The sequence below is a fragment of the Pseudopipra pipra genome, chromosome 26 (genome assembly GCF_036250125.1).
Source record: "Pseudopipra pipra isolate bDixPip1 chromosome 26, bDixPip1.hap1, whole genome shotgun sequence".
NCBI classification, from domain to species: domain Eukaryota; kingdom Metazoa; phylum Chordata; class Aves; order Passeriformes; family Pipridae; genus Pseudopipra; species Pseudopipra pipra.
The window spans coordinates 1,083,118-1,100,237 of NC_087574.1; the positions used below are offsets into that span (position 1 = coordinate 1,083,118).

General features: G+C 49.0%; 1 protein-coding gene across 1 annotated transcript; it reads right to left on the bottom strand.

Moving 5' to 3' along the window:
• Positions 1–2,290: 2,290 nt before the first annotated feature.
• On the bottom strand, positions 2,291–13,031 carry WNT9B (Wnt family member 9B). The gene is made up of 3 exons (XM_064636430.1): positions 12,765–13,031; positions 5,491–5,756; positions 2,291–3,429 (listed from the first exon to the last, which is right to left on the bottom strand). Exons 1-3 carry the CDS (start codon positions 12,838–12,840, stop codon positions 2,953–2,955), a joined length of 819 nt encoding a protein of 272 aa, XP_064492500.1. The 5' UTR covers positions 12,841–13,031; the 3' UTR covers positions 2,291–2,952.
• Positions 13,032–17,120: the final 4,089 nt, after the last annotated feature.

The following is a 17,120-nucleotide window of genomic DNA, read 5'->3' on the forward strand; positions in this document are numbered from 1 at the left end:
GGTGATAAAACAGCCCTGGACAACTGAATGAAAAAGCAAACAAGTAAAACCACCAAGGTATCTGCCTCAAGCAAACTCTGTCACTCCTTTATCCAGATCATCATTCCTAAAACACAGTGCTGAAGGACACCAAAAGGACTGACACTAGTGTTGCCTCAAACCCAAAGTATGCTCCAGTCTTTTCCCCAGCCCTCAAATGGGGCATTTAAAATTCTTTATTTCCCATCAGTGTTCATTGTCTGGTTCCCAGACTGAGCAAGGCTGTATTGCCTGGGGTAGAAATGGGCTCTGAGTTAACCTGGCAGAGCAAAGTTGGGACCATCAGACATCTGTCCAGACCTGGCTTAACAGCCAAATTTACTTCAGCCCAATGCCAAACCTCCATATTCCACAGAGCCCAAACCCACTCCAGGGGTACCAGAGAATGAACCATTCCTTAGGTCTTCTCCATATTCCCCCTTCCTTAAGCAGCTCTGAGCCATGCAAGGCAAGGAGCTTCAGGTCCCAAAGTCCCCTTTGGCACATGAAGAAACTTAATTTTCCTCTGAAATATCTTTTTGCCCAGTTTTTATTCAGCAATTCCTGTTGAACTGCTCAAGTGCAGCTTTGATAAAAGCAAGAGGGCAGAGTGGTGTCTCCTCCACTTGCTTCCCAAAGAATGGGATCCAGCTGTGCTTCTCCCTCCTTCCAGTGAGTCCCAGTCCCTGTTTAAATGGGAAAGATCCATATAATGCCATGGGATCCCCAAATGGGATCCCTGTGGTGGGATATTCCCTTTCTCTCTGATGCTGGACAAGCCCAGAGGTCTGTGGGGCAGAGGGTTTGGGATCAGTAGCGTAGAGCAGAGTGAGTTCCTTGGTCACTTCACCTATGCCAATTTTAGCTCATTTGGAAGCTTTTTCATTGAGTGCCCAACACTGAGACCCATGGGAAGATTTCAACTCCAAAAGGATTAAAAGCAGCATACGATCTGCTCTTGGGTATTTAGGAGGTAAAAAAAATAAGGCTAATTAAGCCTATTTGCACACTGTTTATGTCTGTCATAAACACTTTAATTCAGTTCAAGTCAACTTGAGCCAGAAAGGGGATAAAAAGGAATAAACCCTTTAAAAGACCTGTATCTGGGGAAAGGGAAGGTCTTGGTGGCCTCTGAACAGCCAGATCTGCTCTGAGACAGTTCTGTTCCAGCACCTGAGGGAGCAGAAATCAAACAGAGTTGTATAAAATAAAGGGCCAAACAATTCAAGGTGTGGGCACACATTCCTCCCTGAGAAGGGGCTGTTCCAACAGCTGCGAACGAACAGCTGAGTCCAGGAGATCCACACTTCAGAGCTGGAGCACATAGCTGGCATCTCACCACCTCCCGGGAGAACCCAATCCCATGGAAAGCTCTCCCTATGGATGAGCCCATCTAGACAACCCAAACCAGCACCTTCACCCATTCCCTTGCCAGTGAACCTGAATCTGAGCTCAAGGATTTCCACATTCCTTGCAGCACCACTCTGGCTGGTTTATCCCCATTGCCAAGACTGAGCACACACAGCAGCTTTGTTATCTCAGGGACAATCCAGAGCTGCTCACAGTAGGAACACTCTGCTGCTGCTGCAGGATTAGCCAGGAAAACCCCTGGAGTAGGAAAATACATTGTCATAGAGCTGATCACCCAGAGAGGTTGTGCCACACACACATTTACCTGGGGACTAGATCAGGGGATGCCTCATTGCCATTCCCAAAATTGCTCTGTAAACCACAGCCAAAGAGACTAAATAGGCTGTTTCTATTGTGTTGAACTTAAAGTCAACTAGGAAAACATGGCTTAAAGTCTATATAGACTGTAACAGACTGTGCTCTGTCCCCCAGGTCACCTTCTGCCATGGCAGATGCAGTGTGTGGATAGATCCAACTTCTCAGGTCAGGGATTGTCATCTCATGACTTGCAAATTCTTCAGATACCCCAATTCCTGTGTTTCCTAATTCCCTTTCAGAACTTTTACCTGTCATTAGCACAGGGCAGGGCTGTGGGATGTGACACACCTCGGGCACCAGGCAGAGAGTGGTGCACACAAGACAAGAAGGTGATTGATTGATTGATTGACTGGGGGAGAGGGGGAAGAGAGATGTATAATTGGCACCACCACCCTGGATCCACCACCACAAAATACCCCCTGTGAGACTGCAGATGGGGAACTTCACAGCCCTCCTGTGGCACATCCACTGCCACAGAGGCAGTTCCTGGCTCCTGTGTACAGCAAAGTTAAGTAAGTATGGCCAGTCTTCGCGAACGAAATGTGGTTAAAATGCCCTTGGAGTCAGATGTCCAAACTACAGACCTGGAAGATGATGGACACGAGCTCCATTTGTTTGTAAACTGGTACTTCTGAGGCACAACTCTTGCACCAAAATGAGGCTGTTCAGCAGTGTGTCTTTGAGTTCACAGCAGAAAGGATCCAACCAGCTCCCGGGAACAGCACTGGGAATCCCCTGCTACCAGAGTCTTTTTGCCTTGGTGCAGGAACACGGCTGTCCCTGCTGCATCAGGATCCAATCTCTGGTTTTACTGCCTCCTCAGTCCCTTAATTCTCTCCTCTCCAGGAGCCAGGGCACAAGCCCTCAGTATCTCAACGTCACCACCCCAAAATAAGTGCACCTGAGGGATGGAGGAGGAGGATATTCCTGAAGAGTAAAAATTTTAAGTCAAGAGAGATATATGTCACTGTTTCAGTGTTTCTGCTGTCCCACATTCCCCCCCCCCTCTCCATTCCTCCTTCCTGATGTGACACCTGACAAAACCTCTGGTTTCCCCCGCTCCTGCAGGGGCTCTCCCTGGGCTGCAGGATGCCAACGCTGAGGACATAGGAGCACTGCACGTTTCTGGTGCTGGCCTTTGCCCTCACCCCGCAGCAGAGAATGGTGTTTCTGTCTCCTGACAGCTCCCCCGGCCTCGTCCTGCCCCTACTGTTTGCAGCTGTACACCACCTCCTCCTGCATGCACTGCTGGCACTCCACGTAGCAGCACCACTGCACCTGGCAGTGGCAGGAGAAGGTGACCAGCCTGCTCTGGGTGTTGTAGCCTCTCCCGCAGCACATGCTGTCGCAGTTGCCCTCCCTGGAGCAGGTCCTCCCCGCGGTGCCCTGCGAGTATTTGCTGGGGCGGCAGAAACTGGGCGAGTCCTCTACGTACACGAGGTCGGTGGCGCGGGGGGCCGGGGGCAGCCGAGGGGACTGCCCGTGCCGGGGGGGCCCGGCCAGCTCCGAGTGCCCCACGGCATCGTTGGTGGTGCTGAACACCTTGACGGCGTCGTCGTAGCGAAGCTTCAGCAGCCGCCCGATCTCGTGGAAGGGCGAGAGCTGTTTCCAGCACGTCCGCACAGCGCAGGAGCCCGACACGCCATGGCACTTGCACGTGGTTTTCAGGCCATTCTTCACTGCCTGAGGAGGAGGAGAATCATAGAATCATAGAGTCATAGAATCATAGAATCAAAGAATCATAGAATCAAAGAATCATAGGATCAGCTGGGTTGGAAAGGACCTCTGAGATCATCAAGTCCAACCCTTGACCCAACACTGCCGTGGTTCCCAGACCATGGGACTGATGCCACATCCAGTCTCATCTTAAAAACCTCCAGGGATGGTGAATCCATCCCTTCCCTGGGCAGCCCATTCCAATATCTGATTACCCTCTCTGTAAAGAATTTCTTCCTAATATCCAACCTAAACCTCCCCTGGCAGAGCTTAAGACCGTGCCCTCTTGTCCTACTGCTAATTCCTGGGAGAAGAGCCCAACCCCCACCTGGCTACAACCTCCTGTCAGGGAGTTGCAGAGAGTGAGGAGGTCTCCCCTGAGCCTCCTCCTCTCCAGCCTCAATAACCCCAGCTCCTTCAGCCTCTCCTCACAGCACTTGTGCTCCAGTCCCTTCCCCAGCCTCGTTGCTCTTCTCTGTACCTGCTCCAGGACCTCAATGTCCTTCCTGAACTGAGGGGCCCAGAACTGGACAGAGCACTCCAGGGGTGGCCTCACCAGCGCTGAGTCCAGGGCAAGAATCACTTCCCTGCTCCTGCTGCCACACTCTTCCTGATCCAGGCCAGGATCCATTGGCCTTCTTGGCCGCCTAGGCACACTCTGGCTCCTGTTCAGCTTCCTGTCAATCCACATTCCCACCTCCCTTTCTGCCTGGCTGCTCTCCAGCCACTCTGTCCCAGCCCGTGGGGCTGCCGGGGGTTGTTGTGGCCAAAGGGCAGGACCCGGCCCTTGGCCTTGCTGAACCTCATTCCGTTGGAATCAGCCCAACTCTCCACTCTGTCCAGGTCCCTCTGCAGAGCCCTCCTGCCTTCCAGCAGATCAACACTCCCCCCCAGCTTGGTGTCATCTGCAAATTTGGTAATGGTGGACTTGATCCCCTCATCCAGATCATCAATAAAGATATTAAACAGAACTGGGCCCAACACTGATCCCTGGGGACACCACTGGTGACCGGATCCCAGCTGGATGCAGCACCATCCCCACCACTCTCAGCTCGGCCCTCCAGCCAGTTCCTAACCCAGCACAGAGTGCCCCTGTCCAAGCCGTGGCTGCAGCTTTTCCAAGAGAATGCTACGGGAGATGGTGAAGTGGTGGACTTTATCTGAGCCTAGTTCTGGGCAGAGGCAGAACCTCAGAGCACAGACAGCCTGCAAGGACTTCAGTTTTATTAGTATTATTTCTATTTTATGAGTAATAGTAGTTTTAAAAAAAAATGAAGCAGAGGGATGGCTACAGAGTTGACTGGTGAGCCAGAGAGTGGAAAGCCCGAATGAGAACAAACAGCTGAATACCAAATAAGTTCTTCCTAAGCCTATCTGGCCCAGTAGGAGTAAAAAAAAAAAAAAAAAAAAAAAAAATCCAAAATAGTATCTCCAGCATGGTATATTCAAATGAAGACGGTGCTCTGATTGAACAACGAACTGGACTCAGGAAATGGGAAACAGTGATAAGCCAGTAGCCTGTAGAGGCCAAATATGGAGGCCAATAATGGCAACAGAGGCCAAAATGTTCAGTCTAATGGTCTCCCTGACCCAAACCTGTGACATGACGAGTTCCACAGCAAGTCACCAGCAGACTCGTAATTGACCTCAAGAGTGTCAGCCCTTACTCTGCCTTACACATCCCATCAGCTCTGAAGCTCTAGCTGTTCACAGAGCTCCCTGTGGCTGTGGCACAGCCCATGGAGTCACTCAACCACTGAATGTTACAGCTCTTCCTGGGCTGTGTGTTGCTGTCACACAGCCCCTGGTACCACCAGAGGATACAGGATGCTCCTCTGCCTGTCAGCATGCAGCTCCTCACACCAGAGTTCAGGAGACTTTCCAGGGAGTTCTCAGTGCCAGGACACACAGATAGAGGCACTGTTGTTTGTGAGCAGGGGCAGGGAATACCCCCCTCACAAACAGCCTCAGCTGGGGATGGGTTAGAAGACTTGAGGTCACTCCCACCCTGCCAGTGCGGGTCCTCACCTTGATGCCCACGTTGGTGTTGTGGATGTCCACCTTGGCCCGCAGGTCTTTGCCGATCCTCTTCTGCCCCAGGAACTTCTTGAGGAACTTGGTGCTGTACTTGAGGTTGTCCCCGCAGACCCCCCACTGCCAGGCCTTGCGGTTCTCCAGCCCCGGGGAGTCGTCGCAGGTGCAGCGTTCCATGCGCCCGGCGCTGCAGGCCCGCGCCAGCGAGTGCGTCAGGGCCGCCGAGGACACGGCATACAGGAAGGCCGTCTCCTTGAAACCTGCATTGGGACAGGGGAGGAGCAGGGTAAGGTGTTCAGCTGCCTCTACTGGCTCTCCTGACTGTCCATGGACTAAAACAAAGCACGACAATTATAAACTCAAAGAGACAAAACCCAATGAGTGCGTGAGGGCCACCGAGGACATGGCGTATGGGAAAGCCGTCTCCTTAAAACCTGCACAAGACAAAAACACTGCTTAGCTGTGCTGCTTAGGCGAGCAAAATGGGTAATCTGGGTGTGGAAGTTTCAAAAACAAGAACAAATCTAAAAAGAAAAACCCAAAAACTAAACCAAGCCCACACCGGGTGCTGTTCTTGCTTGTTGTTTCCTGTGTGCTGATTGAACTAATGGCTAGTCTGGATTTCTTCTGCAACCTTGGACTTCTAGAGGATAAAAATAGCCTAGAGAAGAGAAGACTAAGGGGAGACCTCATTGGTGTCTTCAACATCCTCATGAGGGGAAGCAGAGGGGCAGGTACCTATACCTTCACTCCTGTGACCAGTGACAGGACTCGAGGAAACAGCATGAAGCTGAGTTGGGGGAGGTTTAAGTTGGATATTAGAAAATGGTTCTTCACTCAGAGGGTGATTGGGCACTGAACAGGCTCTCCAAGGAAGTGGTCACAGCACCAAGCCTGACAGACTTCAAGAAGCGTTTGGACAATGCTCTCAGGCACATGATGTGACTCTTGGAGTGTCCAGGAGTTGGACCCGATGATCCTGATGGGTCCCTTCCAACTCAGCATGTTCTGTGATTCTGTGATTCTGTGACTGGGACAGGGTAGGAACAGGGTAAGGTGTTCAGCCACCTCTACTGGCTCTCCTGACTGTCCGTGGACTAAAACAAAGCACGACAATTATAAACACAAAGAGACAAAGCCCAGCGAGGGACACGGAGGACGGGGCAGAGGGGAAGGCAGTCTCCTTAAAACCTTTGTGGGACAAGGATTAGGAAACGGCAAGAGCAGGAAAGGCAAAGTAATAAAAAGGTTGAAGACTCCCTCACTGGCTCTCCTGACTCCTCATGACTAAAGCCAAGCACAATAATTACAGATACAAAGGCACAAAACCCAGCGAGTGTGTGAGGGACACGGGACATGGCAGATGGGAAGGCAGTCTCCTTAAAACCTGCACATGAGAAGGACAGGGAGAGGGTAGAAGAAGAAAAGGTAAAATATGGTGTTCAGCCACCTCACTGGTTCTCCTGACTGTGCATGGACTGAAAAATTAAGCACAATAATTACATTAATTATAAATACAAAGAGATTAAACTCTTTACTTGCACACCACTCTAACAGAGAAGCTCCACATCGTGTTTGAAGTAACTGGTGTAGTGACACCCCAGTCTCACCCCATGGCTGTGACTGGTTCCATACAACTTCCTTGTGAGGGGCAGAGGAGGGGCAGGCCCTGAGCTCTGCTTTGTGTGACCAGGGACAGGACCCAGGGAATGGTCTGGAGTTGTGTCAGGGCAGGGTCAGGTTGGATTTTAGAAAAAGGCTCTTCCCCCAGAGGGTGGCTGGGCACTGACCAGGCTCCCCAGGGTAGTGGGCACAGCACTAGGGCTGCCAGAGCTCCAGGAGTGTTTGGATGACACTCTCAGGCACAGGCTGTGACTCCTGGGGATGGGCCTGTGCAGGGCCAGGAGCTGCACCCGATGATCCTTGTGGATCCCTTCCAACTCAACATATTCTGTGACTCTGTGACATGGACAGGAGACCACTCATGGATCAGGGGAGGGGTGGGAAAACATCCAACTGCAAAAAGCGACTGCCGTGAAACTCCGTTTGTGCTCACCCTCCCCACGGGCTGAGGGGTGTGAAGAGAGACTGCCACCGAAATCATGGGGTGGCCCAAAATCAGCAAATATGGAGTAGAGACTGGGAAACTATTTTTAAAATCTGGCCTGTTACTCAAACATGTTTTTAATTGGGGCTGTCGTGGTATTTCCCATGGAAAGATCACGTGTAGTTTGGCTGGCAAGGGTTGCATGTTGAAGGACAGCTTGGCAAGAAGGACAACTCTCCCACATGTGAGTGGGGTTTCTGAATTCCTTGTAAATTATCCACTCCCAGTGACTGTAGGGTTGTGTTCTGAAGCTGTTCTCCTCCCAGAGGAGGCTTCTCAGGATTGGTTACAATCCCTGAGGTCATGGTGTGACCATGGCACATCAGGACATTTAACCAGGAAACAAAGTACAGGGACTGAATGGAAATTCAGCCTGGAGATGTGAGATCAGACAGGAATGGGAATGTTGATACGACACCCAGGAGCTCCACAGAAGTTCTGGAAACTCGGATTGACACAAACCTGACCTAAACCCCAAAATAGTTTATTTACTCATTTATGTTTACCTCTTTGTCTATTCAATCCTGGGGATAATCGTAATGTTCTTTCAGCAGTTCATTTGTAGAAAAGAAAACTATTAATGAGAAATTGTTTAACAAGTCCACAATTTAGGAATTAGTGCAAGGAAGAGAGACGGGTGACTGTTCAACAGCTCTGAGTGCAGGAATGGGTAAGATCAGCCAATATAGAAAAAAATTGGTTTATGAGAAATAGAGTGGTGGTACATTGCAAGGAGGAAAAAGCAAACAAATATTCCACATGGGAAAATTCCAAATTTCCTTCCACATCAGAAGGAAAATCTGTTTACCCCAATAATAGAAGAGAGAGAGACAACCACAGAGACTTGATCTAGATTTACAGTTACCTGCTTGGAGCAGAGGTTGGAATTCACCTCTAGAATTCACCAAGTCCACCCTCAGATCTTTCCCTTATTATGTTCCCTCAAAGAATTCCCATCAAGCTGTAATAAGAGATCAGGCCACTGACTGCTGACATCTGAGTAACACCTGAGAACAGGACACAGAGCTCTCCTGACAGTTATCAGCAAGAAGAATGAGAAGTGTGACTGACCATGAGCACAGTGGAGAGGCTGCATTACCAGCTTCAATACACACTCCATAGGAGCTCTTTGGAATTGCAGAATTGCAGATAAAGATCCAGCAACAGTATGGACATGAGGGGAGAGTCAAAATATGGAGGAGATAAGGAGATCAACCAACCAACTCCTTCCTGCCTCACCATCTTGGTCGCTGTAAGCACTGGGACAATAATTTGCCATTAGTCTCTCTGGTTGATGATGCTCTACAAAATTTCTCGGGGTACTGGAAAAACAATGAAAGGATGTCACCAAATCCATCAAAAGTTTTAGAAAAGCTGCTGTGGGACGCAGCCAGTACAGACTATGGACAGCAACATGGTGCTCACACATTTTCAACAGTGGCCAACCCACGCCAAAGAAGGAGCTAAGAGGGGGTGAAATATATTTGAGATCCTAAACCTGTTAAATCATTCCAGAAGCCAATCTCCAAATATTTACCAGATTCCCAGTTTCCTCTCTGACACACTGATCCCAGAAGCAAGGAGAACATTCCAGAAGGCCTTTCCCATACCATGTGAAGGCAGCAGTCCCCGGCACCTCCTCAGCCCCTGCTAAATCTGGCTCTGTGGAACACCACACTGCTCCTGCTATTTCTGACCAGCAATGCTTTGGTTATCCTGTGGCACTCCATGGAAGTGCTGGCCAGCTCTCAGCCCACTGGAAATCAGAGACCGTGGCTTGTGGTCAGGCCACTGCAGATAGCAAGGACTGCACATACCAAGCAGGCTTTCAAATCATCTCCTTCTCCACCCCTCCCACCTCCTCCTAAGACAAAGCTTCAACATCTCCAGGCTGCCAAATGCTTGTCCAAAAAGTCTGAAATGATTCCTTGTTCTTTATCCTAAGGGATCAATCACCATTTAATGGTTAATTTACAAATCACGCGAGTAAAGGGAGAACTGAAAGGTCCTTCAGCCCCTGTGGAATAACAACATGCAACAGAGCAGCAGCTGGATTTTCAGTAGGACACACCACAAATGGGCAGCAATCAGCTCCAAGGAGCATGATTTAAGATCTGAGAGAGATTTCCCCATGTGTCCTAGTATCCTTCCTCCCTCTGTCACCAGAGCCAGCAGAGCCTGGAGCCGATGCTGGGCTATCAGGACCCGCTTTGGGGATGAGTCACTCCCCTGACCCCACTGACTGGGACCAAATGGAATCTGACACTTGGGGCAAGGGGGAACGTCTCCATGAGATGTTTGCTGGGCAGTTTGGTTGCAAACATCCAGCACAGAAGGAATTTCAAGATGCTGCAGCAAACCAGCCCCCTCAGTAGGACCTTGCACGGGTCCAAGTCCTCCCCTGAGCTCTCTGGGAGGATTTCTGAGCTCAGCAGCCTATAAATACAGAGAGATGTTTGCTGCAATGGCACCACTGTTCTGAGTGTGGTGTGCTCCAGACCACAAGGAAAACTATAACAGGAGGAGTTCAGCCATGGGCTGGTTCTGCCAAAGGAAAGATGCTCATGGGCAATGATTTTTCAGTGCTACAGTGAAGGTGAGTGTCTCAGAGCAAGTGGAGGAGGGAAAACAATCACATCAACAGACCAACCAACCAATCAAAAAAGAACTGTAGAAAGATTTAGGATGGAAGGATTCTCAAGGTCTTTAGCACAACCTCCTGCTCAAAACAGGGCTAACTCAGTGCCAGCTGCTCAGGTCTTCCCCAGCTGAGTTCTCAAAATCTCCCACAGTGGAAATTCCACGTCTCTGAGCCACCACTCCACTGCTGTACCATCCCTAGATTCCTCATGACATCAATGAAACCACTGCCTGAAGGTCAAAGAATCCAGCATGAGGCCAAGAAATGGACGGATGGATGGAAGGATTGTAGAGTGCTCATTTCCCAACAAGGATTTTTTTGAGTGCCTGCATTTGAACTCTTTGCTCAAATTTTATTTCTCTTCCCTGAATCACCATCTTGTTTGAGATGAAATTCTGTTTACCTGACCTCCAGCAACCTTTATGGCACTCCTGGGACACCAAACGACCATCAGTGCTTTACAAAGACACCAACTGCCACCATGCAACAGGATGGCTTGAAATGTCTCTCCACAATCATTTTAAATCTAACTCTTACCGTGGATTTTTAAGGAAGTGGAGAAGGAGTGCAGAAGGATTTTGCATGGATCAGTGAACAGTAACAGCTGTCATAAGTGACAATGGTCACAGAGGAGTGGTAGGTTATGCAAAAGGAGTTTCCCAGTTGTATCCAGAGAAGTATCCAGAACAACAAATAGTGCAGACTGTGACTATAAATCTGGCATTTCAAGGACTAGAACGCCCTTGGTCTTTTGGGGGTTTTCCCCATCTCTAGAAGCAGAAAAAACATTGATGATCCAAATCAGTCACAGCAGTTTGGGACTGCCAACTGAGTGTGGCTTTTCACCCCTCACAGCTCACTAGGACATGACCTCTCTTGCACTTGTGAGACCTTTAAAGACTGTTCAGTGTGTATTTTTCTTTAGGGTTTCTCTGGGACCATGGAGATACCAAATGATTTGATCATTCCTAAAACTCTTCAGCGAAAGGAGTGGAGTCCATTGTCTGACCAACAATTTCCAAGAGATTTCCAAGAAATGTGAGAAACAGACCAAAAGTGGCAGCTGAGAGTGTTCCTGTTCTTTGTGAAGGAACCAAACTCCTTTGGAAGCTGAAGGAAAATGAGAACCAACAACTGCTCCCAACCAAGTGTCCCCTCACCCAGGAAGGGCACCCAGCATACTTTGCTGTATTGAATCATCATTTGAGCCTTAAGATTGTGTAATAAGTTTTCAAACACTTCTCCTCATCTGCCGAAACAGGTTTTAAATTACAGGTGATATTTTATTTGTCAGTCAGGAGTCCCTGGAAATGTTAAGGCTTGTCACTGCCAGATAGTAAAATGTTTTGCAGCTATTTGAAGAGGAGGATTATTCAATTGTCATTTTCAAGTTCTTTGAGGTTGATGAAGGTGCAGGTGTCAGAAAAACACTCAAAATGATCACGAACAGCTTCTTCAACTAAAGAAATTTGCTTTCGTGTGCTAAAAAAAATCACAACAGAGTCTTGCAATGAGGTAAATCTGACCCTGTATGTGCTGGTTTACTAAAATATTAACTTCATATTTAATATAATAAAAATTGATAATTCTAAATGAAAATGTTAAAAATTTTCAATCCAAATGCTAATTAAAATTTGCATTTATTTTCATCAAATTTAATTTTGGCTTGTCTGGGCTCTTTTTAAAAAAACATTAAGTTGCTAAATATTATTAAAGGACTGAAACTCAGTAATTCTGAAGAATGAAGTTTAGTAAATGCCACTAAAAGTTATTGAAGGGCTGAAAGTCGGTAACACATAATGAGGTTTTGTTTGGATCAGGACAGGTTTAGCAAAGATACTTTTACTAAGAAATGGTTTCAGTGTCTGTCTTAATTCTATTTTTCTCAAGTTCTTATAATTTGAAGGATTTGTTATGCTCCCTCCTACCTCAAATAGAGAATTTAAGGACATTTTCTTCCTCTAAAGCATTTTGGGAAACAGAAGCCAATGGCTCTTCTGTCCACTCTGAACTTCCACAAAAACTCCAAATTTATGGGAAGGAGTCTTAGGAAAGATTTGACAACTTACACTGAAATGCAGGTATAAACAGTCATGCTGACAAACAGAAAATAGGTATAAATTTTGTATCTGAGAATAACAAATATAAATATCCGAAGACCTAAAAAGAGTTTTTTCTTAAAACATCCCTTGACATCAAGCACTGCCCCTTTTTCCCACAGTATCACCCTGATTCCCAGCTGAGGGGGATGCTCAGCCCGGGGAACTCCGGGCAAAAATCCACAAGCCAAGGGTGACAACTTCCTTCTGCTCTCCAATGCATGACAAACCCTGCAGGAAACACGAGGACAAAGCTTATTTTGCGGCAAAGGGGCCCAACGCGCCCGTTCCCGGGTGAAATGGATGATCTGGGCACTCTGGGCACTCCCTGGTGCCAATTAAACCCCCTTGGCTTGATTTGAGATGGACGTTCCAGGGGCTGCAGCACCGGGAGTTTCCCTGCCAACCAACTACCTTGTACCTCTCTTGAGCAGGCTGGTCCTCCCCTCCAGGCTGCAGTTCCAGCGCTCGCTGCGGAACTGGAACTGGCACTCCATGATCCCGAGGCGGATGGAATCCCGCAGGGTCTCGGCCAGGCCCGGCTCCCGCCGGCACAGCCGCTTCTGCTTGCGGGACAGCTGGAGCAGGTCACACTGCTTGACGTGCACCCTGCCCTGGGCAGAGCCCGGGGAGGGCCCCAGTGACGGGAAGTGGGTCAGGGCTTCCTTCCCGGTCAGGCTGAAAGGAAGCAGGAAAAGCAGAGGTTATGGATCCTTCATGGTCACGGCGCCAAGCCTGGCAGAGCTCAGGGAGTGTTTGGGCAACGCTCTCAGACACAGGGTGTGACTCTTGGGGATGGGCCTGTGCAGGGCCAGGAGTTGGACTGGATGATCCTTGTGGGTGCCTTCCAGCTTGGCATATTCTGGGATTCTCTGAAGGCCAGGTGGGACAGGAGGTCTGAGAAACCTGCTCTAGTGGAAGGTGTCCCTGCCCATGGCGGGGAGTGGGGCTCAGTGGCTTTTAAAGGTCCATTCCAACCCAAACCATTTTGGGATTCTATGATGATTCTCAAATGGCAGCCATGGAAAGGTAATTGGAGGGCAGGATATTTGGAAAGCTGCAGCTCCTGGTACTTTACCAGCTCAGAAGATTAATCACTAAAGATTAGATCTTGTATCCTATCTCCACCACACACCAAGGCAAAGTACCACAGCAATGCTGTGGGGAGGAAGGAAAAACAAGTGTGTTGTCTCCAGCAACCCCAGGTGGGAAGGTTCTCTCCGTGACAGGGTGATAAGGATGTGGAGGGGACTGGAGCATCTCTTGGGAGCAAGGAAAGCTGAGGGAGCTGGGGCTGTTCAGCCTCCAGAGCAGACCCTGAGAGGGGCCCTCCCCAGGGTGTGTCAGGGGCTGTAGGGAGGGGGCAGAGGATGGCCCAGGCTCTGCTGGGGGGGCCCAGCAATGGCACAGGAGGAATGGGCAGTAACTGATGCCCAGGAAGTTCCACCTGGACAAGAGGAAGAACTTCTTTGCTGGGCAGTGACCCAGCACTGAACAGGTTCTCCCAGAGTGGGTGTGGACTCTTCTTCACTGGAGGTATTCCAGACCCCTCTGCACACAATCCTGTGCCATGTGCTCTGGGATGGCCCTGCCTGAGCAGGAAGATGGGACCAGCCACTGTCCTTTCCAACCTGATCTATTCTGGGATCCTGGGATCCTGTGACATGTCTACACCCCTTCAGTTTGTTTTCCTTGCCAGTCACAGAGTGAGTTCCCAGTTCCTTCTAGTGTCCCATACATGGATCCCATGGTGCTGCAGGTCACAGCTCTCCAAAAAGCGCTAACCATGTCCTTCCCAGGATTCGTGCCACTGGACATACTAGGAAAGCCCAGTGGGGAGGCAGTATCAATGACCACCTTTCTACAGCAAGCATGAGTTTTGCTGGAAAACATATTCTTGCTGAAAAAATAAAGGAGGTCAAAAAAAAATGTCCTGTCGTAACAGCAATGCACTTACGTGTTCAGGTAACTCAGCTGGAAAATGCAACAAATTTTTGAGACAAATGTTTTCCCTTTTATGGCAAGACAATATTTTTCTTGCAAAATTTATCTTTAGGATGCTTGAAAACACAGAGAAGTTATTTTACTTTGATGCGAGATTTGAGGGCTGCAAACACACTGGGAGCAGCCATGGGATTGCACAACAGGGATCTGGTGAAGCCAGAGCCAGAGGGGGAAAGCTGAAGTCACAAATTCAGAGCTTGAGCAGACACAGTTTAACTCAGGCCTGTTGAGCTCCCCCTGCTTTGTCAGGGGCTTTGATGCATTTCAAGTAGAAGCTGTAAAGCCAAGACTGAGCTCTCCTGTAGCTCAGGGGTGTCTGATTCCCATCGAGGGCTGACTCAGGAAGGACAATGTGGTGCAAAAGGTATTGCTTAAATCTGCATGAGTGTGAAAGGGAGAAAAGGTGGCACCTGATTGCCAAACACAGGATCACAGAGTGCCCCAACCCCCACCCAAAAATACCAAAACCAGATCAATGGAAACATCCTGGAACCTTCCCTTTTGGACACATCTCAGCTCCATCGTTAACATTTGCAGACAACACCTTCCCCCTCTCCCAAACCATGTGGTTTTCTGTGCAAGTCCACAGGTAGTTTGGGGAGTACAAATGGAAGAGCTGGTTGGTTCTTGCTCCTCTCCCCCACTCAGGCAAATCGGGCTCCGCTGTGGGAGCCAGACCAGCAGAGCTGGAGAGGGAGGGATGTAACGAGGAGCCAGCTCTGGAGCATTCCTACGAGGACATCCTGGCCACTGGCACTGCCACCAGCAGTGCAGGGACTCTCCATGCCCTTCCCTGCCCAGCCCAGCACTTGAGCAAAACAAACCAGGTGGAAATGGGCAATAAGGTGGTGCTTCCAGTAACTTGTTGGTACCAATCAAGCCATTCCCCCCAGTAGTGCACCAGTGAGACTCTTCATCTCTGCACCATTCCCAGGCTCCTGGTAAAACATGGCTCTTCCCCAGTGGAGTTGTCCAACAGTCTGACTGTCTGTGTTTGTGGGTGTATGTCCGGCACAGCGAATGTCTGGCACAGAGAGGAGAAGGAAGTCTGTGCCAGTGACCAGGACACGTGTCCACACTGTCTACCACACTCCAGTCCACACATAAAGACTTTTATCCCACAGAGGTGACCAAGATGGGAACTCACCTGGCTCCACAGCAGACATTTCTAACCCTCAGCTGTTCAAATAAGACCATACTCGTGTCAGGGATGTACCTTCGTGCTGGAGGATGCAAGTCAAGCACTGCAGCTGTGATTTGAGTCCTCCAGACACTTCATAGATATCTGTTTTTGAGATATTTGTCTGGGTCTCCCTGGAGTCAACCCAGTCTATCCAGGCACTGGAGTTAGAGCCCAGTTCAGACCTAACCCCACAGCACTCTGCCTCTGTTCTCACAACCTCCGGGTGTGCTCACACATCCTTAACTAGGAACAAATGCAATTAACTGACACATGGAATCACCCAGAGACCTGCAAACTTCCCAAGAACAAGGAACCTTGTGAATCCCACAGGAACCCTGAGATGAGCTCGGTTGGTCAGAGCATGGTGCTAATAATGCCAAGGTTGTGAGTATGGGCAATTCACTTAAGAGTTGGAGTTGGTGATCCTTATGTGTCCCTTCTAACTCAGAATATTCTGGGATTCTGTGAGCATCGAACCTTAGAAACCAAGTGGGTGAGAAGAATCTCATCAGGGATGTTCAGACTGTCTAACTCAGTGAGACAGTGCTGGCTCAGAAGAGGTGTTGCTGTTATATCAGCTGGAAGAATAACAACACTCACCCAGAGCCCTGGACTTTGCCTGGTAGTGGGATTTCAGCACCCACATCCCAGGAAAGTGCACTTGCCAACAAGTGCAGTGTGAGATGTGGTTCCTTTCCATTTCCATGCACTCTGTGCTCCCGTGCACCAAAGTTTCCCAAGTTCACAGCACAGAGAGAAGAAATAAGGAGGAGGGAACTGACACTGAGGACTCTGAGAGTCTGATATAACAACACTGAGATCATTCATTGCTTGAAAGCCACAGACAAAATCTTTCGAAATTCCTTTATACCAAAACACTGCCTGTCCACATACCATCAGAACTGCCAGGCACCCAACCTCCTGAGAACAGACAGAGCACACAGGGCTGGAGTCTGTAGGCAAACAGCAAAGCAAGAGCTGTAGGGTGAAAGCTAAAGTCCCAAAGTCAGACCATGAGCAGACACAGTTTAACTCAGTGAGCTCTCCCCACGTTTGATGCATCTTGAGCAGCAACTGCAAAGCCAAGACTCTGAGCTCTTCTGTAGCTCCGGGGGTTCAAGGGGTCTCTGATTCACTCTGAGGGCTGACAGGAAGGAAAATGTGGTATAAAAAGTATTGCTTGAGTGTGAAAGGGAGAAAAAGGTGACAAACATCCTCAAATTTTTACAAGAGATTTGATGAATGACACAGCACAGGGGAGAGCTGAGAGAAACTCTCAAACTAGAGTAGAATTAGTGGGCAGAGGTTGAACACAGAAAAGGGGAGAAGAGGCAACACAGCTTTGGAAAGTGGTCAGGCCTCTTAAATCTGCTGTGAAGGAGCCACTGAACAGACAGACCAAGGACAAGTCAGATTCTACCATCTTGTAAAGTGGACAGATTTCCAGAAGAGCTTGTGTATGAACACAGATAGACTGGATATCTCCCGCAATTCCTACCAGGAGAAAAAGGAACACAAGGAGAACACAGGGCTTTGAAAGCAGGACTGCCCTGCAAGTGAGTAAAGATTATTCCAACCTGTAATATACAA